This window comes from Suricata suricatta, chromosome 11, assembly GCF_006229205.1.
Source record: "Suricata suricatta isolate VVHF042 chromosome 11, meerkat_22Aug2017_6uvM2_HiC, whole genome shotgun sequence".
Classification (NCBI taxonomy): domain Eukaryota; kingdom Metazoa; phylum Chordata; class Mammalia; order Carnivora; family Herpestidae; genus Suricata; species Suricata suricatta.
The window spans coordinates 55,656,008-55,682,866 of record NC_043710.1 but is presented as its reverse complement, the minus strand read 5'-3'; the positions used below and the strand labels follow the sequence as shown (position 1 = coordinate 55,682,866).

At 37.7% G+C, this 26,859-nt stretch overlaps 1 protein-coding gene and 1 long non-coding RNA gene across 3 annotated transcripts in view; one reads left to right on the top strand and one right to left on the bottom strand.

Annotated features, from left to right (window-relative positions):
- C2CD3 (C2 domain containing 3 centriole elongation regulator) overlaps window positions 1-26,859 on the top strand; it is a 140,624-nt gene that overhangs the window by 15,096 nt on the left and 98,669 nt on the right. For both annotated transcript variants that reach the window (XM_029956599.1, XM_029956600.1), the window contains 5 exons: window positions 7,748-7,971; window positions 9,005-9,252; window positions 15,664-15,796; window positions 16,463-16,621; window positions 24,419-24,566. In XM_029956599.1, the coding sequence (XP_029812459.1) occupies window positions 7,748-7,971; window positions 9,005-9,252; window positions 15,664-15,796; window positions 16,463-16,621; window positions 24,419-24,566 (912 nt within the window). The remainder of the gene's footprint in view (window positions 1-7,747; window positions 7,972-9,004; window positions 9,253-15,663; window positions 15,797-16,462; window positions 16,622-24,418; window positions 24,567-26,859) is intronic.
- Window positions 1,179-24,142, bottom strand: LOC115306281. Its single transcript, XR_003915290.1, has 3 exons — window positions 24,072-24,142; window positions 2,380-2,597; window positions 1,179-1,424 (listed from the first exon to the last, which is right to left on the bottom strand). It is a non-coding gene; the product is annotated as an uncharacterized LOC115306281 (long non-coding RNA).

Below are 26,859 nucleotides of genomic sequence, written 5' to 3'. Positions count from 1 at the left end.
ATAACTTTGTTTTTGTTTTTCTTAAATAGAGCTATGCAAAGCAATATGTAGAAAATATAAAAATAACCATATAGTAGGACACTCATTGTCTCCTCACCCAGGCTAGGAAATTTTTTTTTAAGTTTATTTATTTTGAGAGAGAGAAAGCGCAAGCAGGGGAGGAGTAGAGAGAGAGAGGGAGAGGGAGAGAGAGAGGGAAAGAGAGAATCTCAAGCTGGCTCCACACTTGTCACCACAGAACCCAGTAAAGGACTTGAACTCACGAACCATGAGAGCATGACCTGAGCTGAAATTAAGAGACCAATGCTTAACCTACTGAGCCACCCAGACACCCCCAGGCTAAGAAATATTAATAGGATAGGGGCGCCTGGGTGGCTCAGTCGGTTAAGCCTCCGACTTCGGCTCAGGTCAGATCTCATGTCGTGGGTTCGAGCCCCGCATCAGGCTCTGTGCTGACAGCTAGCTCAGAGCCTGGAGCCTGTTTCCGGTTCTGTGTCTCCTTCTCTCTCTGCCCCTCCCCCTCTCATGCTCTGTCTCTCTCTGTATCAAAAATAAATAAAAAATTTAAAAAAAAGAAATATTAATAGGATAAGTGAAAGCCAATTTTAGAGATTCATCAGTATTGTTTTCTATATCAGTAGTTCCCTTTTGCAGAGGTGTGTTCCATTTCACAATTTTTTTTTTAATCTATTTACCAGTTGGTGGACATTTGGGTTTTCTTTTCTTTCTTTTTTTTTTTTTACCACTTTCTGCGTATTATGAATAAAGCAACTTTTTGTGTAGATGTGTGTTTTTATTTTCTTCAGAAAATACTTGAGTGGAATTGCTGAGTCATAGTTAACTTTTTAAGAAACTGCCAAACCATTTCCAAAGTGGTTTAATAACTTTACATTCCCATCAGTAGTGTATAATCATTCTCCATATATTTGCCAGCACTCGGTATGTGGTTGCTCCACGTCCTTGCCAGCACTTGGTTCGGGTAGTCTTTGTCATTTTTGCCATTCTAGTGAGTTTGTACTGATATCTCACTATGGTTTTAGTTTGCATTTCCTGATGATTAATATGTTGAGTATTTTTTCATAGGCTTTTGGGCTATTCTTTTACCTTCTTAGGGATTCACAGGCTGTAACTCCCAAGGCAAACCTGACTCACTCACCACCTACATTTGTAGATAATTTTATTGGAACACAGCCATACTCATTTATTTGCGTGTGGTCTATGGCAGCTTCCAGGCTGCAACAGCAATGTATAGTAGTCCCTCCTATCTGCGGTTTCTCTTTCGGTGGTTTTAGTGCAGTTGGGAAGCAGGTGCTCCTTCTTCTGACTTATCCCTCAGAAGATCAGTAGTAGCCGATCACCATGTCACATGTTTATGTCCTTCACCACACTTAATGTCGTCACGTACGCATTTTATCATCTTATCACTAGAATAAAGGTGAGTACAGTAATAAGATATTTTGAGCAAGACCATATTCACATAATTTATTTTATTATTGTTTTTGTTGTTAATCTCACTGTGCCTAATTTTTAAGTTAAACTTTATCATAGTTATGTAGGTATAAGAAAAAAACATATATAGGCTCAGTACTATCTGCAATTTCAGGCATCCACTGGGGATCTTAAAACGTATCCCTTGTGGATAAGGAGGGACTACCGTAATTACTGCAGAAACTGTATGGCATGCAGAACCTTAAATATTAATTCTCTGGCTTCTTGACAGGAAAAAGAAAATAATCAGTATGTCTCATGGTTCTGCTTTAAAGAGCGATCCTTATTTAATCAATTCAAGACTGTTTTGGGAAACAGCAAAGCAGTGGTATGACAAGAACTCCATCACTCACTGCATACTCATTTTTAAAAAAAATTTTTTATGTTGCTTATTTTTGTAGGGGAGTGGCAGAGAGAGAGGGAGACAGAAACCAAACCAGGCTACAGGCTCTGAACTGTTAGCACAGAGCACAGAACCATGAGATCATGACACGAGCTGAAGTCGGATGCTCAACTGACTGAGCCACCCAGTTATCCCTGCATACTCATTTTTAAAAATAATTTTTAAATTAATATTTTACATTCACATAAAGAGTCAAGTGATTGTTACAAAAATTAGTCTCTCACGTAGACCCATACTTTTCTTTTCCCAGAAGCAACTTCTTTCAACACCTGCCATTGATTCTTATGGTATTTACCTCTATATAGTTCCAAATAATGTGCTTATATTTATGTCACATCTTCATCCCCTCCCCCACCCTCAGTATTCAGGCACTGTTTTTTGACTTCCTAATATAGAAGGTGCAAATTTAGCTCAATCCCACATCCTTCTACCTCCCCTTCTCCCAACCTGCCCATTTAGTTCTACTATAAACAGTTTATTGATCTAACCAAAATTATGATATGAGCAGATTCTGTGCTGCAGCAGCAATGTACAGTAGTCCCCCCATCCACAATTTCTCTTTTGGTGGTTTTAGTGCAGTTGGGAGGCATGTGATCCTCCTCCTGACTTATCCTCAGAAGATCAGCAGTAGCCGATAGCCATGTCACAATGCGCAGGTCCTTCACCACACTTAATGTCGTCACGTACTCATTTTATCATCTTATCACTAGAATAAAGGTGAGTACAGTGCAATAAGATATTTTGAGCAAGACCACATTCACGTAATTTATTACATGAGCAGGTAACATAATATATACATATATACATTTCATTTACATTGAAACTGAGAAACAAGTAACTTTAATTATAAATTCTTCCATTTTGAAATCCATTCCTTTGATTTGGCTTAAAACTTGATACCTTTACTCCTCTACCAAGTTAATTATCAGAAATTTTTCATTTGATGGGCATTATAGTATTGTTTTTTTAAAAACTAAGAATAAAATTTGGGTTTTATTCAGTTTAACAATAAAGTAACTGTTTACAGACATAGGCATTTCCAAACAAAGGCAGAATCTTAGCACAGTAAGTTTTTGAAGTTAGGATAGTATTCCTAAGACATTCTTTTTAAAATTTATTTTTATTTTAAAGAGAGTGGGAGAGAAGGGCAGAGGGAGAGAGAGAGGGAGAGAGAGAGAATCGCAAGCAGTTTCCACACTCATGATCCCAGGAATCTGAGATCATGACCTCAGCTGAAATCAAGTCATGTGCTTAACTGACTGATCCACCCAGACTTTGACACCTTAAAGTTTTTATCTTGATACAAAATTTCATGTCACAGGAGTATTACTTATTTTATTTGCATTTTAAAAACAAACCCTATTTAAAATCAGTACTTTTCTGTTTATTCCATTTTCATCCTGCATCTTTTTTACATATAATTCTATATGTTATTTCATAATGCTGTCTTTTGATAGTCACATTTTTCCTCCAACAGTCACATTTTTTTTTACCTTATTTTATCATTAGGAATATTCTCTTCCATCCAGAAATATGCCATCTCACATTTCTTTTGAAAATCATGGGTCTCTAGTTCTCTCTTGGACACAAGAAGTTTTTCACTTTCCTCTTGATTCTACTGTAAGAAAGACCACAGCCTACAGAACCCAGAGATGGTAAGGGAATAGTACATAATAATAGCACATAAATTTGATCATTTACATGATTTCTTTGAAAACCACAGACTACCGAAAATCACTCAAAAATGAAATCCATAACCTGGGCTCAGTTGGTTTAGCTCTGAGTCTTGATCAGTTCATGATCCCAGGGTCATGGGATTGAACCCCTATCTTAGGCTCTGTGCTGAGCATGAGATCTGTTTAAAATTCTCTCCCTTTGCCCCAGCCCCCCACGTGTGTAAGTGCATGCTCTCTCTCTCTCTTTCTCTCTTTCTAAAATAAAAAAGAAATATATAACCTGAATAGACCCGTAACTATTAAATTGCTTTTGCATTTTAAACCCTTTTACAAAAGAAATTTCCAGGCCAAGATAATTTCACTGACAAATTCTTCCAAACATTAAAACAAAAAAACAGAAGGGCCCCCTCTGTGGCACCGTCAGTTAAGCAACCAACTCTTAATCTCGGCTTGGGTCCTAATATCACAGTTTGTGAATTCAAGCCCTGCAGTGGGCTCTGTGTTGATGATGTGGAGCCTGCTTGGGATTCTGTCTCTCCAAGTAAAGAAAGGCTGGGAGGAAGAATACCAATTTTGCACAGTCTTTTCCAGAAAATAGGAGACAGTACTTTTCATTGTATTTTATGAGGCTTGCACCACCTTGATAGCAAAACTAGAGAAGGACAGTTTAAGATCTAGACCTAGAAATAAACCTAAAAATCCTCAAGAAAATATTAGCAAGTTGGGTCCAGCACTATATAAAAAGAGTAATAACACCATGTCCCAGTGGGATCTAACCCAGGAATGCAAGACTGTCTCAGTTTTTGAAAATCAACCAGTGTGACAAGCCATGTTAGTTAATAGAATACTAAGTCCATAAAAAAGGCATGAACTGTTGATGCACATACAACATAGAGGAGTAAAAGAAGCCTGTCTTAAAAGGTTACATACTGTATGTTTTCCGTTTATAAGCCAGAACCATAATGGTTGAGACTAGATCAGCCGCTGCTAGGGATTAGAGGTGAAGAGAGCGCATGACGACGGAGGGATAGCTCCAGGGGGTTTTTGAGGTGATGGAAGTGTTCTCTGTCTTGGTTACGGTGGTGGTTACATGCATCTATTCATAGATTAAAATTTATAGGAGTGTACACACACAATAAAGTATCCATTTTTATTATAAGAAAGTAAAAATTTAAAAACCCCCCACAGACCAAGTGCAATGATGAACAGCAGTTATTGCCTGCCTCATTGAACATGGCTGGGGGCTTTTCAAATTGGAGCCTGTACCCTGACTAAAGCCACTAGTCTGCTTCATCTAATTTTTGCCACATTGGATGGAGACCCAGCATTGTTGGATCTTCTGATTTTGCAAGAGAACCAGAATTCCTAAATTTTACATAAAGTCTGGTATTGTAAAGCACTGTTAAATAATTTTTTTAAAATGTTAAGTAAAAATTTGTGTTGACCAGCCTAAGACTGAAAAGTAGGCATACTAATAGGCTGTCACTGATGCTGATAGATGTTATAGTAGATAATCAATGGCAGCATAGTGTTAAAGAAAGCCTTGATTCATTGTGAGAAGACTGATGAATGTCCGTAGGGTTGCTCTGTGAAACGTTTATGGTAGATTTATGGTATTTGTGGATGGCTTGGGCTTCTGAAGAGATGTGATATGTTTAGGTGACAGAATGATGGTCTGAGAATGGTACCAGAGAGGAATAAGTAAACTTCCCTTATCTTAGCTGGTAAAAGAAGTAGTTTCCATTGGAGAAGACTTTGGAGAAATTGGGACATTTTAAGAAAGAGAATGTTTAGTTGAAGTGGTAAAGAAGTTTGTATGAAATAGAAATCCTACAGGGCTCTGTGAGGGGGCTGGCAGAAGAGTGAACACCAGGATGAATCATGACTGAGGAGGAGCATGAGGTAGACGGAAATGCTGATCCGGGAGATGAATATAGGAAAATATTGGGTATATTATGTGGAAGCAGAGGGTTTAGGAGTGGCAATCTCTTGCATTTGTAGGAATTGCTGGAACATTTTGTACCTCTAAACCTTCACTCATACTAGTCACTCTACCTGGAATCTTTTGCCTCAACCTCCCTCAGCCTTATCTGTATCATTCATATTTAAGATTCTAAATCCAGATGTTTACATTTTGCTTCTGGAAGCCATCCCTGGCACTCCTTCCTCACCTCTTCCCCAAGCTCAGACCTCTCTTTCTCATACCACCTACTGTACATCCCTATCTCAGAGCTCACTATCTTATATTAAAATTACTTCTTTTTAAGTTTTTCTGTAAAATACCATGGTCTTCTGTGGGTCAGGTTCCATGTTTTATTCATCTCTTTGCCTTAGGCAGGTAGCACAGAGCCTGGCACTGAGCTAGTACCAACAAATACTTCTTAATTGAACAGAGAAGTTAGCCTAGCACGTGTTTTGATTATAAGATTGGCATGCAGGTACCTGGACCTTCTTTTTTCTTTAAGAGCCACTGGTAATATAGGCTTATGAGCTGTTTTGTGATTGATTCAGATCTGCTTAGAGAAAAAGCAAAACTCAGTGGCCGGATAGCAAGTCATGGTTAAGGCCAGGGACATTGCCTTAATTCTCATGTCATCTTTGTTCCTAAAATACAGTCGCAGTCTTTTGGGAAATGATTAATGGTAAGGGAACACTTTCTGATACTTACATTTGGGCAGCCAGAACTTTATGTGATGCTATTACAGTGATAACTACACAGAGTATTTATCTTACTGCATTCCTATCATTTGTCTTTGTAGAAAATCTTGATGGTGAACAGATTTAAAAGACTTTATGTTACCTGGTTCATGAACAAAATTCTCCTCATAAAGACCCAGGTGTATTTTATTGAGCCCGTGCCTTTGCAGTTTCTCTGCACAAATTATTCCATTGACCTTTCCAGAGACATCTTAAAAGAATCTAACTGCAGCCTTCCCTTATAATGTTAGGCGATTTATCATTATTTGACTCTGTGACTGCTCGAACAATTCCTTCTGCTTTCTCTGTCATTAAACTGAACTTTCAACACCATTCTTCTTTTATTTTGTGGTATATTCTTCAATTTCTTTCAGAAGGTGTTGGTTTAGGCTGTATTTTTTAGGCTCTGTTCCTCCATTAGGCTTCTCAGAGGACTGGAGAGTTATTTAATAGAGAACCTGAACTCACAGGAATGAGATGAGATGATAAAAGAAACTTCAGGTGGTTACTTTTCATGGTAGTGTTTTTCCCTCTTCCCCCGACACGTCTCCAGCAAAGAAGTAGGGTCTTATTTTTCTCAGATAACCAACACTAGGGATGTGGAAGATGTTAATTATTCTTTTATGCATCAGACATAATAATTAGGGATTGTTAGGCATAATAGACTTGCACACTAAGTGTCTTATGCTAATTAGTCCATACAAAAAAGAAAAGGACAAGTCCATGCCTTCAAGGAATCAGAATCTAATCAGGGTAATGAATGAACTAAAAGTTACAGATACACTCTGTGAGCCTCTGCTTCCCCCCGCCACTCCCGCAAATAGAAAAATATACTTTCATGACAGTTATATAATCACATGAGCTTCTCGGTGTGACAAACTTAGCACCTTATGGCCTGTAGTAAGTTTAATGAATGGGGGTTATATTGATGGTTAAGTAAACAGTAAGTGGAAACAGGAAGAAGGAAGTGGCCATGACATCTCTACCTGGACACAAAGAAGTTTTCACAGAGAAAGTAATACTGGAGGAAATTGCATATACAAAGGCATAAGGGAATGAAACATAAGGTACATTTAGAGAACCCTAAATAATTGCTTTATCTAGGAAAGAGGGATGGACAAGGAGAGCAAAGTGAGAGGTAAGGCTTCTGAGATAGGCAGAAATTTGAACTTGATCCTAAAAGAAATGGAGACCATATTAATCAGCCAGTCTTTTTTTTTTTTTTTTTATTAAGACAGAGAGAAACAGAGCATGAGCGGGGGAGGGTCAGAGAGAGAGGGAGACACAGAATCTGAAGCAGGCGCCAGGCTCTGAACTGTCAACACAGGGCCTGATGTGGGGCTCGAACCCACGAACTGTGAGATTGTGACCTGAGCCGAAATCAGCTGCTTACCCAACTGAGATACCAGGCGCCCCTAATCAGTGAGTCTTAAAATTATTCACTACCAACAAAACTTTTTGATATATTACATGTCTCTTTCAGGTCTCACTTGCCCTGGAGCCTCTGTCAGAAACGTATGATAGCCACAATCCTCTTCCTACCACTGACATGACAGAAGATATTCCTTTATCCGAGCAGGAATTCAGAGAATATACTGAACCCAACAATACTCAGTTTCTGGTTCCATCAAGACCTCATAGGATACCAACCACCAGAATCGATGGAAAAGAATTAACAGCTAACAGTAGTAGATCAACCACTCCAAGGTAATTACCACAGTCTGTCGGCTAACTCCCACTGTACTGATCATTTCTGTCTTTTATTTGTGTTTGAATGAAAGATTGAAAGTAGTCATTCATTCAACAAATAAATATGAAGTACCCACTGTGTGCCTAGTCCAGTACCAAGTACTGGGTATAGAAATTAATGAGACAGTTCTTATCTTTGAGGACTGCTCACAATCTATTAGGCCAATGTACAGATAAATAAGTATGATTAAGTCATGTACAGATGCCATGATAGATGTCCTTGAGAGAAAGGAAGGGCAATATTTTGTGAAACAGAATGGAGTAAAAGAAATATATATATATATTTTTTTTTAAGAAATTAAAAAACAATTTTTTTAACATGTATTTATTTTTGAGAGACAGAGAGAGACAGATCATGAGCAGGGGAGGGGCAGAGAGAGAGGGACACACAGAATCGGAAGCAGGCTCCAGGCTATGAGCTAGCTGTCAGCACAGAGCCTGATGTGGGGCTCGAACCCATGAACTGTGAGGTCATGACCTGAGCTAAAGTTGAACACTTAACTGACTGAGCCAGCCAGGCACCCCGATTTTTTATTTTCTAATTTGAGAGAGATAGTGAGCATGAGTGGGTAGAGGGCAGAGGGGGGAAAGAGAGAATCCCAAGCAGGCTCCATGCTTTGTTGCAGAGCCCAATGTGGGGCTTGATCCCACAACCCTGGGATCATGACCTGAGCCAAAATCAAGAGTCAGATGGTCAACCGTCCGAGCCAACCACGTGCCCCAAAATAGATTTGTCTTTTAGATAATTGCGAGGCATTTGTTTTGTATCTGGCTCTGTGCTGACCTCTTAATTTTATTGTCTCATTTGAGCCACAACCATACAGCTGTAGATGAAGCATCTATTATTTATTTCATTTGGGAGATCAAAAACGGATATACAAAGTCTGAGTTACACTGCTATAAACCACTGATACATTTTCTGTTTCTGACAAAGTGAAATGTTACCATAATGGGTAATATGTTGCTAAAGTTCTCCTTTGTTTTATAACAGGGGAAAGGACCACTTGTACTTTGCAGAGAACTCTGATACAATAAAGGATTCTTTCTTTGGGCTACAACACCATCTTAATTCAGAACAGAGTGTAGAGTCTATGACTCTGAAAGGCAGAGCCCCACGGAAGCAGATGTCCCTTCTTAACAGTTCTGAATTCCAGCCTCAAATTAGGACAGTGGCCAAGAGTCATAGTGACTCATGCATTCTTTCTTCAAACAACCCCCCTACCAAGGACCTTCTTTCAGGTGTGTATGTATTTATGAACGAAGACTAAACTATATTTATTAGAATTACTCTGCTTGTTAGTCAATCTTCAAAGAGAGCTAAGACCTCTGTTTGAACTAAATAGCCAAATAAAAGTGAGTAATCTCACTAACGTTCAGGATCTCTCATCATTTAAAGGCAGCTCTATTAAACCAGTAAGTTACTTCTAAATAATTACTAGGTGCTTACAATTGTAGGTTTAGGGAAGGAGCCATTTAAAACATTTTTTTATGTTTTTTATTTATTTTTGAGAGACAGAGACAGCGACAGTGCAAGCAGGGGAGGGTCAGAGTGAGAGGAAGACACAGAATCCAAAGACAGGCTCCAGGCTCTGAGCTGTCAGCCCAGAACCTGATGCGGGGCTCAAACCCACGAACCGTGAGATCGTGACCTGAGCCGAAGTCGGACGCTTAACCGACTGGGCCACCCAGGCACCCCGGGAAGGAGCCATTTAAAATGAACCTGGATATGGGGGAAAAGCGTTTATCATAGAGAAGTATTATTCCTTATTTTACCCTTAATAATTCAAGGCAAATATGGTTTTGTCTCATCAGCAGTATTTAATTATACCACTGTGGAGAGGCTAGTACTAAATCTGTCTCACATTCTGAAAATTGTTGGTCTCAGTGGAAACATTCACTGCACAACAACTGCTGATCTTAAGCCTGGGAATTAAATATGATTCGGAGCCAAACAGAGGTAGAAGGGAGCGCTATATAAGGGCTAAACTGAAATTTAAAAAATCCAAATAGGATTATTTGGGAGTGGTATTATAAAAGCAACTGAGGTACCTTACATTACAATGTAATGCTCGACCGTATATCTTTGTAACATAATTAGCATGATAGGAATTTGGTTTTCATCCTCATAAGTAAATTACCAAAGTATAATATCTATAGTATTAGTAGAAAAGTCTTTAAAATAACTATTTGGATACATTATTTAAATGAGTAAGGGTATGTTTTTCATGAAGAAAGACATTTCATTCATATTTTTTCAACTGATATGTCTGTGATCCCTTTTTAAAAAATCTACTCTGATTATAATCTATTAATGTTGATCTTCAGTGCAATACTAGGCTTCATTAACAAGAATGGATTGTCCCACTATACTATCCTCATTGTTAGCTCATGCTTGGAATATTTTGTATAGTCACCAGACTTGGAGAAATATTTGTTTTGACTCATTAAGGCGTTACTTATTTAATGTTTTATTTTTGAGAAAGAGAGAGTGTGAGCAGGGGAGGGTCAGAAAGAGGGAGACACAGAATCGGAAGGCAGGCTCCAGGTTCTGAGTTAGCTGTCTGCACAGAGCCCGATCCGGGGCTCGAACCCACAAACCGTGAGATCGTGATCTGAGCTGAAGTCGGATGCTTAACTGACTGAGCCACCCAGGCACCCCAGGAGTTACTTATTTAATACTTATCATATATCTGGCATTCTTTGACATGTCAGAATATAGCAATTTAAATTAAAAACAAAATTCTGCCTTATGGACCTCATATTCTAGATGGAAAAACTAACGATAAACCAGCTAAATAAGTAAGTATGTAGTGTTAGATGGTGATAATGGCCACGGGAGAAAAAAACAGCAAGGCAGATAGGGATGTTAGTTTTACATAGGTTAGCAAAAGAAGGTCTCATTAAAAAGGTAACATGAGAATAAAGATCTAAAGAATATGAGTTCCTTCTAAGGAGAGTAACTTGGTTGGTAAAGGGACCCCAAGAGCTATTTAGCCTCACAAAAAGTTATCATTTATTGAGTATTCACTATGTGCTAGCTACTATGCCAAATGCCTTATACACATAATCTTAAAAAACCACGTCAGGTAGGGATTGTTATCCCCATTTAAAAAAGAAAACACAGGTTCAAAATTAAGGAGATCCTGTCCTGTCAAAGGGTACAGCTTCTCCTCAGTTCCAGTTCATTATTATCTTTAGACTATAATGCAAGGTCCTCTGCTTTATCCTACTGTGGATTCATTGTTTATCTAGGCCTGCATTTTTTTTGTAATTCCTTAAATCAAGACTTTCCTGGGGTCCCTGCGTGGCTCAGTCAGTTAAATGTCTAACATTGGATCAGGTCATGATCTCACGGTTTGTGGGTTCGAGCTCCGTATTGGGATCTGTGCTGACAGCTCAGAGCCTAGAACCTGCTTCCACTTCTGTTTCCCTCTCTCTCTGCCCTCCCCCACTCGTGCTCTGTCTCTCTGTCTCTCTCTCAAAACTAAATAAACATTAAAAAAAATAGTATGGCCTGCACAAAATAGGAAAGGACAGTGTCAAGTGGTAGTGAATTCTCTATCACTGGAAATGGTGAAGCATGAGCTATTTCACCTTCTTATGGGACTTTTTCAGATTGTATTGAATTATCAAGTAGACAGATAGGATCTTCTAAGGTCCCTTCTAACCACCAGAGTCTGGAGAACTAAGGTTCAGTGGCCCACTCTAGTGTAAAGTAGGTCTAGAGCTGGGATTCTGAGAGGGATATAACAAATACTGTAAATGTAAGTATCTTCCTGGTCTTTATTATACTGACATGACACCAGAAAAGAGGTATAGAGCTGAATTGGTCGACTGGCTAGTATTTATGAAACATGAACTTGCACATCCTGCTTATGAGAATTGGGTTTAGAATAGATAGCAAAATGTTAGAATGAAAACCAGAAGCTGTACGTCTCCCTGAGTTTAGCAGGATCTGTACACATGGCATATGGAAAATAAACAAGGGAAACATTTGTCCTAAACTCCCCTGAGTCCCTTTTTTGTGTTTATGAAATGATTACTGAATTGAGGTGCAGGGTTATGGCCATGACAGCTCTTATAATGAGGTACCAGCTTCCCCTTGAGAACGGGAGAACAGATGTTTTTTTTTGTCACCATGTCTTAGACTTTAGAAAAGCTTTCCCAAGAATAGCTGTTTCAAAAACAAAACCACATGGTGGCCAATAAATGGACCACCTGTGTTCAGACTTGTCCTACTTGTTTTTCTCAATGTTTATTTCCTTTTTAAAACCTGCTTTTGGGACATATCTTACTACCGCTCCCCATTTAGATGTAAATGACTGATTAAGTCACCTTTAAAATATCACCATTCCCTGAGGATTTTTATTTAATAGGGATAAAAACTATTTTTTTAAGTTTATTTATTTTGAGAGAGTGTGTATATGTGCACAAGCAAGGAGGGGAAGGCAGAGAGAAAGAGAGAGAGAGAGAGAGAGAGAGAGAGAGAGAGAGAGAGAGAGAGAGAGAATCCCAAGCAGACTCCAAGTATATTTTCAGTGACTATGTTAGATCAGTCATTGTTTTGAGTATTGGGGTACAATGATAAATAACGTAGTCTTTGACCTTAAGGAATTCAATCTAGTAAAGGAAACAGACTCTAAAGCAGATATAGCACAATTACATATGATATAAACAACAGTGTAAGTATTTATTAAAGCATTTTATGTTTTAATGCCTGGTATATACCAGGCACTGTATCAGACACTGAGGATACAAAAAATCAGCAAGAGCCAATCCCTGGTCTCAAAGTTGATTGGATGTGATAGACAATTATAATACTGTATGATAAATTTTTTGATGGAATTAAATACCCAGAGCTTTGAGAACATGAAATACTGTGTTTACGGAATTGAAAATAGTTGGATATGGTTAGATCATAAAGTACCAAGGCTATTATTTCTCTAGAAACATTTTGGGTATCAATAGAAAAACTATTTTTCTGCATGGCGCTGAAATGAAATGAAGTATACTATCAGCACCACTTTATTCATAGTGCATTTCAGTGTGCCCACCTCACTGAAGAGCTTTAAACTGTATTGAGTAAAGCTGAGTACTAACTAGAACCTAAAAGAAGAATTTCCTGTCACATAGCAATCTTTAGCCAAATTTCCAATGCCAGCAAGACCATGTTTCATCACTCTTTCTCACTGAATAAATGAGACAGTCATTTTTTTTTGACTGAGTCTCAAAGAAATTTAAGAAAATAATAACAATGAATTTTGAACAATTATTGTGCTACCATTTACATTAAAAATATTAATGCATATTGTTAAGTGAAGATCAATGTCAAAACAGTATACATATTTTTACAGAAGAGGAAATATATAAATCCATGTTGTACATACATAATTTTTAAAACTATGAGAAATATATCAAAATATTAACAATCAGTATTTCTGGGTAGTAACATTAATGGGCATGTTAGAGGCTGCCTACATTTCTTGCCATTTGGCTCCCTCCATCTTAAAGTTAGCAATGATACATTAAATCTTTCTCATGCATCAAACCTCTGATGTCATAATCTACAAAAAGCCAGAGAAAACTGCTCTTTAAAGGTTTGGGCAGGGACTTCTGGGTGGCTCAGTCAGTTGAGCGTCCAACTTCAGCTCAAGTCATGATTTCACAGCTCATGGGTTTGAGCCCCATATTGGCTCTGTACCAACAGCTCAGAGCCTGGAGCCCATTTCAGATTCCCTGTCTCCCCCTGTGTCTCTGCCTCTCCCCTGCTCATGCTCTGTCTCTCTCTCAAAAGTAAATAAGGCAAAAAAAATTTTTTTTATTAAAAAAATTTTATGTTCTTTATTTTTGAGAGACAGAGACAGTGGGAACAGGGGAGGGTCAGAGAGAGAGACACAGAATGTGAAGCAGGCTCCAGGCTCAGAGCTAGCTGTCAGCACAGAGCCCGACACAGGGCTCGAACCCACAAATGTGAGATCATGACCTGAGTCAAAGCCAGACGCTTAACTGACTGAGCCACCCAGGCGCCCCAAGACAAAAGAATTTTTTTTTAAAAAGGTTAGGGCAGCCAAGATGATCTCCCTATCTTAAGGTTGACTGATTTGGAACATAACTACAAATGCAGAATCCCTTCACAGCAGTACCTTAGGATGAGTGTTTGAATCAGAGAGAAGATTTGTGTACACCAGAGTTGGGAATCCTGAGGGGAATTACCTTAGAATTCTGAATGGTTACTCTTTATTTTCTTTTAGTTTAGTTGTGCTTTCATTGACTATATGATATTTCTGATTTTGTTTTGTTTTTTTACTTTTTAAGTTATATTTTGAACTCTTTATACTAACAAATATTCAACGTTTATGGATCTTTTTGGTGTCTGGTTTTTTTTCTTGGCCTGACCACCATATCTTCTTTCTTTTTAGAAGCTTTAAAGCTCTAGACTAAGAGAGATGTGCACTTGATGTTTAGTCTCACCTCCAAAGCAACTCTGGAACCTCAAGAAAATGATACTTTGCATTGTTCCTTGGAATAATGCCACTGGTCCTAAGCTTTAAAAAGATGTCTAAGAACTAACGTAGGGTCATATCTAGTATAGTGATTACAATCATAGGATGCGATGCACCTGGCCAGCTCAGTCGGTGAAAATGTGCAACTCTTGATCTTGGCATTCTGAATCTGAGCCCCATGTTGGGTATGGAGATTATTTAAGAAAATTAAAGTCTTAAAAATATATATATATTACTATATAACATGTTACATATATAATATATAAAAATAATAATATAAAATAAATGAAATAATAGGATATGAAGTCATATTGCTTATACTCTGTGTATAACTTGGGCAAGTTACTTATTCTCTGTGCCTCAATTTTCTTCATCTGGAAAATGAAGAAAATAGTAGTACCTATCTCAGAGAATTCTTAGGAGGATTAAATGAATTAGTATATAATATGCATAGAGTAGTGCCCAGCACATGGCTGAGTTCAGTAAATTATCATTGCTATTATTGTTGCCTAAGGATGCTAAATTTACTTAGGTAGATTTTTCTTTTTTTTTTTAATGTTTTACTTTTGAGAGAGATAGTGCAAGTGGGGGAGGAATAGAGAGAGGGGGACAGAGGATCTGAACCAGAATCTGTGCTGACAGCAGACAGCCCAATGCAGGGCTGGAACTCACAAACCACATGGTCATGACCTGAGCTGAAGTTGGATGCTTAACCAACTGAGCCACGAGTTTAGCTGGTATAGTTAGTGTTTTTGGGATAATAGTGATATTAACTATTATAAATAATAAGATAATTCAATAAGATATCTGGATACAAAAATAATATTTAAATATTAACTTTATTATCTACAAATACCAGTTCGAAGAGTCTGTCCATTCATATAATGACCCCCCACCATATGATGACCCTGGACAGACTGACCTGCCTCCAGAATAGACTGCATTTACTGCTGTAATATCTAAAAATATTCCCCATGATAGCTCAGTAAACATTTATTGTAAAGTATCATCAAGAAATTCTCGAGCTAGTGGGTTAAGCCATTACAATATACTAGGTTAAGTCCTGTCATAGAAGGAAAGGTGCTGAATATTGCAAGTATTACTACTGGATTTTAGACTTTCCATGTTCTGATTTTGCCCTCTTCAGTTCTGTTAGAACAAGGCAATAAACTGCGTAATGCCATGGTGATTTCTGCAATGAAATCGAGCCCAGATACTAGCATGTTGTTGGATGAAGTTCATCCTCCCATGAAGGAAGATTTCCTCAGAGCCTCAACACAGTAAGTTATAGGGTAAACATGATTACTCACAGGTCATTTCTTAATTGCTGCTAATATGTGTTTTTTTGTTAAGTTACAGACTAAATAATCTTAGAAATGTTCAGCAAATAATTTTTTTTTAATTTTTTAATGTTTGTTTATTTTGGGGAGAGAAAGACAGAGTATGAGTAGGGGAGGGACAGAGAGAGAGAGAGGGAGACAGAGACCCCAAAGCAGGCTCCAGGCTTTGTGCTGACAGCACATGGGTCTTGAACATATGAACTGTGAGATCATGACCTGAGCCGAAGTCAGATGCTCAGTCAACTGAGACACCCAGCTGTCCCTTCAGCAAATAATTCTTAATGTGGTGGAAAGGAAGCCTAAATGGACAGTTAAGGTACTCAACATCTAGACCTAGCATTGGTATTTGCTAATTTGTGTAAATGGCTAAATTCTTTGCTCCCTATAAACTGGCATGCTTATATATATAATGGAGGTATTTTCTCTTTCTTCTCTTATAGAAATCAAATTAGATTCTAAGGTAGAAAAGGGCTTTGTAAATTGTGAAGTTTTAAATATATTTAAGGTAGTAAAGTCTAAAGTGTGTTCACTTTTATCTGTTGAACCATCTCCATATACTGTCTCTTAGCTCAGTTAATTCTGATTTAGATTTTTCCTCTATGTTAGCCACTCAGAAAGTACTTTTCCAGACCATAGAATCAGAGCCTTGTCTAGGAACCAATTTAAAGATCACATAGAAGATCACCTCCTCCCTCCGACTAAGAATACATTTTGGAAACATGACACAAAAGCTGATACCAGAGCCATACAGCTACTATTGGGCAGGTAAGGGCTTTTAACTGTCTTTCTTCCTTTTAAATTCTTCCTTCAATTCATTGAATATATTGTTAATAGATTTATCTTCTGAAAGCAACACTTCCTTAGTCAGTTGACTTCCAAGTCAATCTCTTGATTATTTGCATACTAAGTAAAAATCACTACTTAATACCGACTCAGTAAAAACCCAATCGTTAGCCTTTTATTCTTAGCTTCACTTACAGAATGGTCTACGTTTTTATTCTTTTCTCTCAGCTCTCTCCCCAACACCACTGTTAGGGTAAAATTTTGAAAACTCAGATTTTCTTTTCATATATATATATTTTTTTTTTAATGTTTATTGTTGAGAAAGAGAGTGAGAGAGAGACCGAGTGCAAGCAGGGAATGCCAGAGAGAAAATCCAAAACAGGCTCCAGGCTCCAAGTTGTCAGCACAGAGCCCAATGGGGGGCTCAAACCTACAAACCACAAGATCGTGACCTGAGCTCAAAATGGATGCTCAACCAACTGAGCCACTCAGGCACCCCTCAGAACTCAGATTTTAAACAGATACAAGTTAATTCAGGGTCTTATTCCTCTTATTACCTATGTGGCCCACATAATTAGGCAGAAAAAAAAAATAAAAGAGATGCAAATTGGAGAGAAAGAGGTAAAACTATCTCTATTCACAGATAACATGATCTGATACACAAAATCCTAAAGAATCCACTAGAGAAATAAATTCAGGAAGATTGCAGGATATAAGATCAGTATACAAAAATCAGTCATACTTCTGTATCCTTACACTGAACAATCCAAAAATGAAATTAAGAATCAATTCTATTTATAACAACATTGAAAAATATGAAATTCTTAGGAATAAATTAACAAGAGAAGTGCAAAACAAACTCTGAAAACTGCAAAACATTATTAAAAGAAATTTTAAAAGATCTGAATAAGTGGGAAAAAATCCCATGTTCATGATTCAGTGTAACCTTTCTCAGAATTTCAGCTGACTTCTTTGTAGAAATTGATAAACTAATTCTAAAATTCCAGTGAAATTGCAGGGGACCCAGAATAGCCAAAACAGTCTTGAAAAAGAAAAAAATGGGAGGATTCACACTACTTCTTATTTAAAACTTAGTGCAAAGAAATAATTAAGTCACTTTGGTACTGACGTTAGGACAGACATATAAATCAAGGGAATAGAAATGAGTTTGGTCAGCTCATACTCAGTAAGGATGTTGAGACCACTCAGAGGGAAATTGTCTTTTCAACAAATGCTGCCGGGACAACCGGCTAGCCATGTGCCAGAAATGAAGTTGGACCTTTATCTCAAACCATATTAAAAAAAGTCTCGGGGCGCCTGGGTGGCTCAGTCAGTTAAGCATCCAGCTTCGGCTCAGGTCAGATCTCATGGTTCATGGGTTCGAGCCCCGCTTCAGGCTTTGTGCTGACAGCCAGCTCAGAGCCTGGAGCCTGCTTCGGATTCTGTGTCTCCCCTCTCTCTGACCCTCCCCTGCTCATGATGTCTTGGTCTCTCAAAAGTAAAAAAATAAATAAATAAATAAAATTTTAAAAAATCTCAAAATAGATGAAATAGCTAAATGGAAGAGCTAAAACTATAACGATCTTAACAGAAAAATTGAGGTGAATCTTTAAGACCTTGGATTCAGGAAAGGTTTCTTCAGTATGACATCAAATCCAAACAAAAAAATAGACAAATCAGACTTAATTAAAATTAAAAATGTTTGTGCTTCAAAGAACATTATTAACAAAGTGAAAAGATCACAGAATGGGAGAAAATATTTGCAAATCTGATAAAGGACTTATATCTAGAATATATAAAGAACGCATACAACTTAATAATTAAGGGACAAATCATTCAATTAAAAATATGCCCCCCCCCCACCTCCCTGGGGTACCTGAGTGGCTCAGTCAATTAAGCGTCCATCTTCAGCTCAGGTCATGATCTCATAGTCCATGGGTTTGAGCCCTGTGTCAGGCTCTGTGCTGACAGCTCAGAGCATAGAACCTGCCTCAGTTTCTGTGTTTCCCTTTCTCTCTGCCCCTCCCTTGCGCACGCGTGCGCTCTCTCTCAAAAATCAACATTAAAAGATTTTTTTTTAATATGGGCAAAAAATCTAAATTGAGATTTCTCCAAAGAAGATAGTGAAATGGCTAATGTACACATGAAAAGATGCCAGCGCCATTAGTTGTCAGGGAAATGCATATCAAAACCGCAGTGAGATTCCACTTCATATGCACTGGGATGGCTAGAATCAAAAAGTCAGATAGTATATGTTGGTGAGGATGTGGAGAATTTGAAACCCTGATACACTACTTACAGCAGTGTTAAATGGTATAACTACTTTGGAAAATGATGACTTCCTCAAACTGTTGCACAGAGAGTTACCATTGGCCCAGCAATTGAGCTCCTAGGTATACACCCAAGTGAAATGAAGACATAAGTTCGTGCAAAAACATGTACGTGAATTTGCATAGCAGCATTATTCATAAATAGTTAAAAACATTCATGAGATGATACATGGAGAAGAAAAAAAGTGGGGTATTAATAAATTATAACAGTATTTGTCCAGAAAATGTAATATACTGATAACATGCTGTTGTTTGAATGAACCTTGAAAACATGCTGAATGAGAGAAGGTAGTCTCCAAGGAGAACATATTTTGAGTCCATTTATGTGAAACATACAAAATAGACAAATCTATAGAAACAAAGTAGATTCCGGGCTTTACACATCTGTGTATGATGGGGGCATAAGTCATAATAACTAATGGATACATAGTTTCTTTTTGAGGTGATGAAAATATTTTTTAACATGACTGTGGTGATGGTTCTTATCTGTAAATATACTAAAAACTACTGAATTGCTCACTTTAAATGAGTGAATTGTATGTTACGTGAATTATGTCTAAATGAAACTTTTTTAAAAAAGTAACATCAAGAATCTAGCATAAGGCCTGAAAAAAGACACATCATGCTATACAATCATGAATTTTCAAAATACTGGGTAAAAGGAGACACTCTTAAAAGCTTCCAGAAAGAAAGAAAGAAAGGTCATATAAACAGTATCAGGATTGGAATGACATCAGATACTCCAGAGAATTGACCAAGATGGCAACGAGGAGGCTTCTGAACTCCGTCCTCCCACGGACACTTTGAGTGCAAAGCTACACACAGAGCACTTCCCTCTGAAAGAGATCCAGAGACTGAGCAACTCCTACACATCGTATGCATGAGGAAGTACCACTGAAAATGGGTAGAAAAGCAGGTAGCTGTTTTGTGTAATATATAGAATTCAATACAAAAAATCAAGGAAAATGAAGAAACAAATATATAAAGCAAATATTAGTAGTTTTGAAGAGAGAAATAACAGCAATACAATAATAGCAGAGAACTGTAATACCACAGTTTCCACAATGGATAGATGATTCAGACAGAAAATCAATAAGGAAATACTGGACTTAAATGACATAGACTAGATGGACCTGATACACATATATAGAACATTCTGTCTTACAGCAGCAAAATACATACTTTTGTCAAGCACACCTGGAACATTATCTGTGCTAGATCATATATTGGGCCACAAAACAGTTCTTCATGTATTGAAAGAGATTAAAATATCGGGCATTTTTTCCTGACCACAATAGTATGAAACTACAAGAAGAAAATGAGAAACTTTACAAATACATGGAAATTAAATAACATACTCCTGAACAATCAGTGAGTCAAAGAATCCAAAGGGAAATCGAAGTAACTTGAGACGGGAAACTGGAAACAAATGCAAGCAGATTTCTAAGAGGGAAGTTTATAGTATAAACATGTACTTTAATATGTATTTTTTTTTCATAATATTTTATTGTCAAATTGTTTTCCATACAACACCCAGTGCTCTTCCCCTTAAGTGCCCTCCACCATCACCACCACCTCTTTTCCCCCCTCCCCCTTCCCCTTCAACCCTCAGTTCATTCTCAGCATTCAACAGTCTCTCAAGTTTTGTATCTCTCTCTCTCCCCAACTCTCTCTCCCTCGTCTGCTCCCCCTGGTTCTCCATTAGGTCTCTCTTGTTTTCCTGCTAGACCTATGAGTGCAAACATATGGTTTCTGTCCTTCTCTGCCTGGCTTACTTCACTCAGCATGACACCCTCAAGGTCCATCCTAAACATGTACTTTAAAAAACAAAGTGCGTTGCCTAGGTGGCTCAGTTGATTGAGAGTCTCTGACTCTTGATTTCGGATTAGGTTATGATCTCATCATTCTTGAGATCAAGCCCTAAGTCTTATGTTCATGAGATCAATACCAAGCTTGCTTGGGATTCTCTCTCCCACTCTCTCTGCCCCTCTTCTGCTAACACATTCATTCTCTTTCTTTGTCTCAAAATAAACTTTAAAAAATAAAATAAATTTTTAAAAAAGAACGATCTAAGTAAATTAATGAAATTTATACCTCAAAGAACTAGAGAAAAACAAACTAAGCCCAAACTTAGCAGAGGGAAGCAGACAAAGATCAGAGTGGAAAATGAAACTAAGAGCTGGGGATTTTTTGCATACATGAACTTGTAGCAGACTTAGCAAGATAAAAAGAGAGGACTTAAATTATAAATGAAATCAGACATTAGGACCGATACCACAGAAACACAGTCATAAGAGACTACCATGAAAAACGGTATGCCAACAAATTGGAAGAGCTACAAGAAATGGATAAATTCTGGGTTATGAGTATTAAGGAAGGCACCTTTGGGGTGCCTGGGTGTCTCATTTGGCTAATAAACGCCTGACTTCTACTCAGGTCATGGTCTCGCAGTTTGTGGATTTAAGCCCCACATCAAGCTTTGTGTTGATAGCTCAGAGCCTGGAGTCTACTTCAGATTCTGTATCTCTCTCTGTCCCTTCCCTGCTCTCACACTCTGTCTCTCTCAAAAATAAACATTCAAAAAAAATTTTTTAAAGAGTATTTGTTATGATGAGCACTGGCTGTTATATGTGATTAATCACTAAATTATTTTTTTAATATTTTTAATGTTTTTATTCATTTTTGAGACAGAGCATGAGCAAGGGGAGTAAGGGGAAGCAAAGAGAGAGAGGGAGACACAGAATCCGAAGCAAACTTCAGGCTCTGAACTGTCAGTACAGAGCCCAGTGCAGGGCTTAAACCCTCAAACTGTGAGATCATGACTTGAGCAAAAGCAGACACTTAACTAAGGCACCCAGGCACCCCATGAATCACTACTCTGCTACTGAAACCCATATTATACTACATGTTAAGTAACTAGAATTTAAATAAAAATTTGACCAAAAAAAAAAGATTGATAGATAAATTTCTGGAAATACGTAGCCTACCAAATCTGAATAATAAAGAAATGGAAATTTTGAACCAACTGATTACAGTAAGGAGATTAACAAAATCTAACCTTAGTTAGAATAAACAAAAACCTCCTAAGAAAAAAATGTCCAGAACCAGATGACCCCACTAATGAATTCTACCAAACATTTAAAGAGCTAGTACCAATCCTTCTGAAAGTCTGCCAAAATACAGAAGAGGAGAGAGCACATCCAAACTCATTTTACAAAGCTAGTGGTACTCTGATACTAAAGCCAGACAAGGACACTACTAGTAACGGAAATTATAGGTTTATATCCCTGATGAACATAGATGCAAAAATCCCCAACAAAATAGCAAATGAATTCAACAGTACATTAAAAGGATTATACACCATGATCAAGTGGAATATGTTCCAGGGATGCAAGAATGATTCAACATCCATAAATCAATAAATATGATATACCATATTAACAAAATGAAGGGTAAAAATCATATGATCATCCCAGTAAGTGCAGAAAAAGCATTCAACAAAATTCAACACCCATTCATGATGAAACCTCTCAGCCAACTGGGTATAGAAGCAAGGTACCTCAGTATAACAAAGGCCATAAATGACAAACCCACAACTAACATCATAGTTAATAATGAAACACTGGATGCTTTTCCTGTAAGATCAGAAACAAAAGATGCCTGTTCTCACCACTCCAATATGCCCATTTCATGGGTCATAGACAGTAGAATACGTTCAAAGAACTGTTAATTGAAAAAAAGTATTAAAAGGGGAAGACCATTTGGAACAGTAGAGATTTTAACTTTAAGGGTGTGCAGTGCTGGAGGGAAAAAAGCAAGTAACTGAGTGAGGGGAACCTCAGTAAATGATTGCCATGTAAGATACCAAGAAGTAGAGCTTCAAAAGGGAGCAATGTTCTGGTGCTACAGGGAAGCCATGTGAATTGGAAAATTGTTAGTTGGGTTTTGGCAATTAGGGAGTTCTCACCTTGAGAGAGATTATTAGATTACCGTAGATCAGAGTTTTTTAACTGGGGAGCAATTTTCCCCTACTTCCAGCCCCATGGGACGTTTGGTGATGTCTGGACACATTTTAGGTTATCAAAACTGGGGGAGTACTACTGCGATATGGTGAGTAGAGTTCAGGGATCCAAAGTGCACAGGATAGCTCCCAATGACCAAAAATTATCCAACCCATCATATTAGTAGTGCTAAGCTTGAGAAACCCTGCTATATATAGATTGAGAAAAGGTGAGGAAAGGAACATCTACTGAGCATCTGTTTGTTCCAAGAACTATAGAAACATCATCTAACTGGAAGGTAGTAATTATGTGCTATATATATATATTTTTTTGAAATTAAAGAAGAGGATAGGGCCCCTGGCTGGCTCAGTTGGAAGAGCATATGACCGTTGGTCTAGGGGTCCTGAATTTAAGCCCCATTTTGAGTATAGAGATTATTTAAATAAACTTTAAAAAAAGGGAGTAAAATTATAGCAGCTAGCATGAATGGGAAGCAAAGTTGAAAGAATTAATAATAAATGCTTAGCACTATACTTGGTATATATTATTTATTAAATACTATTTCTTTTATTAATAACATATACATTAAGAATTCAGTAAGTTCAGGGGTACCTGGGTGGCTCAGACGTTTGAGCGTCTGACTTCAGCTAAGGTCATGACCTCATGGTTTGTCAGTTTGACCCCATCACGCTCTGTGCTGACAGCTCAGAGCCTGGAGCCTGCTTCAGATTCTGTGTCTCCCTCTCTCTCTGTCCCTCCCCCACCCACACTATGTCTATCTTTCTAAAAAATAAACATTACAAAAAAATTTTTTAAATAAAATTAATTCAATAAGTTCATTTACAGATGTTCATTCAGTGCTAGTTACTATACACACAAACAAAAACACACGAAATATATACATACTGGTATGCTTATATTCCTTAATTTACAAACTTTCTGTAAGTAGGTTTTCTGTTTTACTTATTTCTATGTCACACATAGAACTAATCTTGCCATAACCCAAAATACACATATTTTTGCTTAATGGAAGAAGGCTTATTGATTCTTCACAAAAACAGCATAAGCATTTAGCTCATTAAATTATAGTTAATTCTTTACCTTCTTCTCCCTGCTAGACCATAAGCAGTGCAAGAATACAGCAAGTTAGTTTAGCCATCTCCATATCATTCAAGATCTAAAAAACACTATGCCTGGCACATAATAGGTGCTCAGAAAAATGTTTGTTACATCACAGTTCGTGATCACAACCAGTGTCAGTAGCTTATTGTTTAACCCAGAAGAGGGGAATACAATATGAAAATACTTAACAGATAGTCTTCTGTTTGATGTGAATCTTCTGTTTAACATATCTTCTATGTTTAGAACTTAAAGTTTTCACTTAAAAAAACATAGCTCAACTGAAACTTCTTTTAAAGTTCTTCTGCTTTTTTTTCTTACCTCTACAGTGCTGAACTATCCCAAGGTCATTATTGGAATGGGCTAGGCTCTCCTCCAGATTCCCCATCTCCTGGGAGTGATGTGTATTGTAGCAGTGAGTTGAATGACCCTCAGTATGACCAGAGTCTCTTGGAGAGCTTATTCTACACGGCACCTGTAAGTCATTGAATCTGCAGCTTTGGGAATTGAGAACAAGTATATTAATAATATTACCAGGTGCAGGCATGTTACCACTTGCCAGACAGAAAGCTATCCATTTTACATATCTCATTTTACAGATGAGGAGATAGGCCTAGTAAAGTTAAGAATTTAGGGGCACCTGGCTGGCTCAGTTGGTAGAGCATACAACTCTTGATCTCAGGGTTGTGGGTTCAAGCCCCACATTGGAAATAAGGCTTAGTTAAAAAAAAGATAGGGGTGCCCTGGATGGCTCAGTCAGTTAAGCCTCAGCTCTTGATCTCAAGATCATGAGTTCAGGCCCCATGGAACCTACTTTAAAAAAAAAAAGGAAAAGAAATCAACCAGATTTAAGAATTTTGTCCAAGGACACATACATAGCAAGTAAATTTTAGAGCCAATGTTCAAATTCAAGTTTACATGAATTCAAAGCCTATGGTTTTAATATGTGGCTTCCTTAGACCTCTTCTAAGGAAGAGCTAATGCAGGCATACCCTCAGAACCACCCTCAACAAGTATCTTGTCAAAACATTCCAGAAACACTTCTACTCACAGGAGTCAAATTCCTTTACTGACCCTTAAGACATTCTCAGGGCTCCTGGTGGCTCAGTTGGTTAAGCATCTGACTTTGGCTCAGGTCAAGGTCTCATGGATCATGGGTTCAAGCCTCACATCAGGCTTTCTGCTGACAGAGTCTAGAGCGTGCTTTGGATTCTGTGTCTCCCTCTCTATCTGCCCTTCCCTCACTTGTGCTTTGTCTCTCTCATAAATAAACATTAAAAAAAAAAGGCATTCTCTTTTCAGGTAGTTCTATCATTTTCGAAGTTCTTTCTTATATCAAGCTATATGTTCTGTTTGTTGGTGTACCCTTTTTTAGAGTCTATGTGTAATAAGTCCAATCCCTGTTCCACAAGTAAAAATTTGTATTTATGAAGATTGCTGTCATATTCCTGATTGTTCTTTTCTCCAGATTAAAGATAAATGAAAATAGAAGGTAGTGTATACCAGCTCAGTGGCAAGACAAGAGTTACCAGGGTCAGAGGAAACAGGGAGAACTTTTACATGAGATTCTCAGCAAAGAACATTATACGGATTAGGGGGTTTAAACTGAGATTTGCAAAATAGTGTCTAAGCGAGATAGAGAAAGGATATGAAATGAGAATAGAAAGAATGACCTGTCTAGAGAAGAAATTTGTGCATTGCAAGGGATCTAATTAGAATTGATGAGAAATTGTGTGGGAAAGTCATCATCAATAAGGCAGGCCAGGCCAGCCTGTTGCTTTCTGTGAAAGCCGTTAAATGTCAGGTGAGGAGGAAATGACATGATCAAGATGTTGGTTTAGGAATGTTAATGTCGGGAGCTAACTTGGGGGAGAATATGTAGAAGCAAACAGGAAACCACAGACTGGAAACCATTGGGTTATTGGAGGTGTGTATGAGAGGGACAGCTTGAAAGAGACTGGCAGCAATGGGGCTAGAAAGGAAGAGATGGAGTTAAAAGGCATTATGAATTATTAGGATTTTGTGACTTTCTAAATTAAAAATCATCACTGATACTGTGTTACTTCTGGGAAAAAAAGAGAATTTATCTTTATTACACATTTTAAAAAATTTATTTATTTTAATTTATTTTGAGAGAGATATAGAGAGCAAGTGGGGGAGGAGCAGAGAGAAAGGGAGAGAGAGAGAATCCCAAGCAGGCTCCATGCTCAGCACGGAACCCAACTTGAGGCTGGAACTCATGAACCGCAAGATCATGACCTGGGCCAAAATCAAGAGTCAGATGCTTAGCCCGCTGAGTCACCCAGGCACCCCTTGATTACATATTTTTGATGTGGTGGGGAATTTACATGTTACTTATTATTTTTGAGTAGTGTGCCAAATGTTTTAAATTCATTTTTTAATTCTTTTACTGGCCCTATGAGATAGTGTTATTTTTTAGAGATGGTGTTATTTTTTACCTATCATGATATAAACGCTTAGATGTTAATTACTAGTAATTTAAAGTGGCAGAAATAGAATTCTTATCCTGGTCTGTCTGAGGGAGAAAGCCTGTGTTTTTCCCACTAGACCACATCATCTCATAAGCCTTAAGCATGGTATTATTATCTGACCTTGACTTACCTCCTAACCTCATTTCCCACTTTTGCCCTTTACCCTCTAGTCACACTGATTGTCTCATCACTCCTCAGACATTCTTTTTTTAATCCCGATTTCTTGCTCATACTGATCCATAAATGCTTCTATACATCTGGTAACTTCTCTTTATTCT